The following is a 1,661-nucleotide window of genomic DNA, read 5'->3' on the forward strand; positions in this document are numbered from 1 at the left end:
TGTTCTAAACTAAATAAACGATTTTCGAATTTCTCCAAAACCTGGATATTGCAGGTCGAAAACAAAGCGCAAATAAGTAGTTTCCTATATGAACGTCTGAAAATCATCTTACAAAGAGAGAAAATCGAAGCACGATACCACCTAGCCAGTGAAGAAGGGCGAACGGGGGGCGGGTTGTGGTGTGCTTTGTCTGCGTGCCTCATTGTGGGTGTTAAATATATGCCTTCATCTCAACTCGAGGTTATCCGTCCCCGTCATCCCAACCTACCACAAACTGCTCTCTCCAAGGATTCAATCAATCAATCAATCAATCAATCAACTATCAACCTGCCTAGTTAGGCACTAACAACCAAGAGAAGAACGGCCAATTGCAATGGTATCCGCAGCGCCCGTCGCCCTTGTGCCGACTTTGGCGCTATCCTCCTCGACTAGAACTGCCGCGAACTCAAGAGCCATGATGGCAACCCCGCCTACGAAGCCGAAGCCGAAGCCGAAGCCTTCGAAATCCATCCTCAAAACCCACGTCTCTACACCTCCTGCAAGTGCAATCGGGCAAAAGCGCAAGAGGGTCGCCATTTCGGACCTGGGGCTTTCATCCGATGATCAGGATGCAGAGGAGGAAGGGAATGCCAGCAGTCCCGTGGCGAGGACACATCCCCCCGTCGCGAAGAAGCGGGCTCGCGTCAAATTTGAGATGGATATGCCGAGTCATAGCAACAAGCAGCAGCAGCGGCAAGAGCAGGATGATGATGATGATGGTGATGATGATGGTGATGAGAAGAAGGGTATCGAGAATACTAGGAACGAGAAAAGCACAGCGATGGTGCGCGAGGAAGTCCGTCGGGCCATCCAGCGACATTTGATAGGCGACAGCGAGGCGTATGACCGGGTCAAGGAGATATTTGCGGCGGATCCCACGGAGCTGGAGGATGATGGGTCGCCTGTGTATGACCTTCCGTCTCCGACGTCGTTGAGGAATCATCTGCTGGGTCTATTTTCGAACGTATCGGCGCTAGATGGGAGCTGTAGTGGGCTTGTACATGCGGTTTTGCGGAGTGAGTGGCTTGGAAGAGATGAGGAGTATGTCAAGTTGTTTGTGAGGTTTTTGGGCACGTTGGCGGCGGCTAGGGGGACGTACCTCAATTCTGTGCTGAGGGTTTTGGTTCATGGGTTGAGGCAGGGTGAGTTGGTCGTCTTTCTTTCTCCTTCGTCTTCTTGCTATTTTGTTGTTTGCTCTCGAGTTGGGAATTTGACTGACTGTTGGTTCAGCTGGCCCTCGCACTGGAAAGCTTCCTGGATATGCCATTGTGTATCCTTCGGAAATCTACGCTAGAGTTCATATGGCCATTAAGTATATCATTCAGCTTATCCCCGCTGGGAGCGGTGCGTTGTCGCCTCTGATTGCGTCCAGCTTCCCCCACGATACGGACACCGCCAAGGCGCACATCGTATATACGCGGAACATCATCAAAATCATCGACTACGCCCCGGAGCTGCGTTCGGATATCCTTGCACTCATTACGGAAAACTCGTGAAAATTGACGTGCAGTTCCAGTGGACCTAGAGGATGCGGACGAGGACATAGATGATGACAACCCTGTCGCATATCCTCACCAGAGCTATAGCATTGGGCGATCAAGATGACGAGGAGTCGGATACGG

At 51.4% G+C, this 1,661-nt stretch overlaps 1 protein-coding gene across 1 annotated transcript in view; it reads left to right on the plus strand.

Moving 5' to 3' along the window:
- Nucleotides 1-373: 373 nt before the first annotated feature.
- HCAG_04703 (RNA polymerase I-specific transcription initiation factor RRN3 family protein) overlaps nucleotides 374-1,661 on the plus strand; it is a gene marked incomplete at both ends in the record, with an annotated part of 2,316 nt that continues 1,028 nt past the window's right edge. The window contains 3 exons of the mRNA XM_001540813.1: nucleotides 374-1,181; nucleotides 1,270-1,351; nucleotides 1,412-1,531. Of these exons, the coding sequence (XP_001540863.1) occupies nucleotides 374-1,181; nucleotides 1,270-1,351; nucleotides 1,412-1,531 (1,010 nt within the window). The remainder of the gene's footprint in view (nucleotides 1,182-1,269; nucleotides 1,352-1,411; nucleotides 1,532-1,661) is intronic.

Source organism: Histoplasma capsulatum, genomic scaffold (genome assembly GCF_000149585.1).
Source record: "Histoplasma capsulatum NAm1 scaffold_4 genomic scaffold, whole genome shotgun sequence".
Lineage (NCBI taxonomy): Eukaryota > Fungi > Ascomycota > Eurotiomycetes > Onygenales > Ajellomycetaceae > Histoplasma > Histoplasma mississippiense.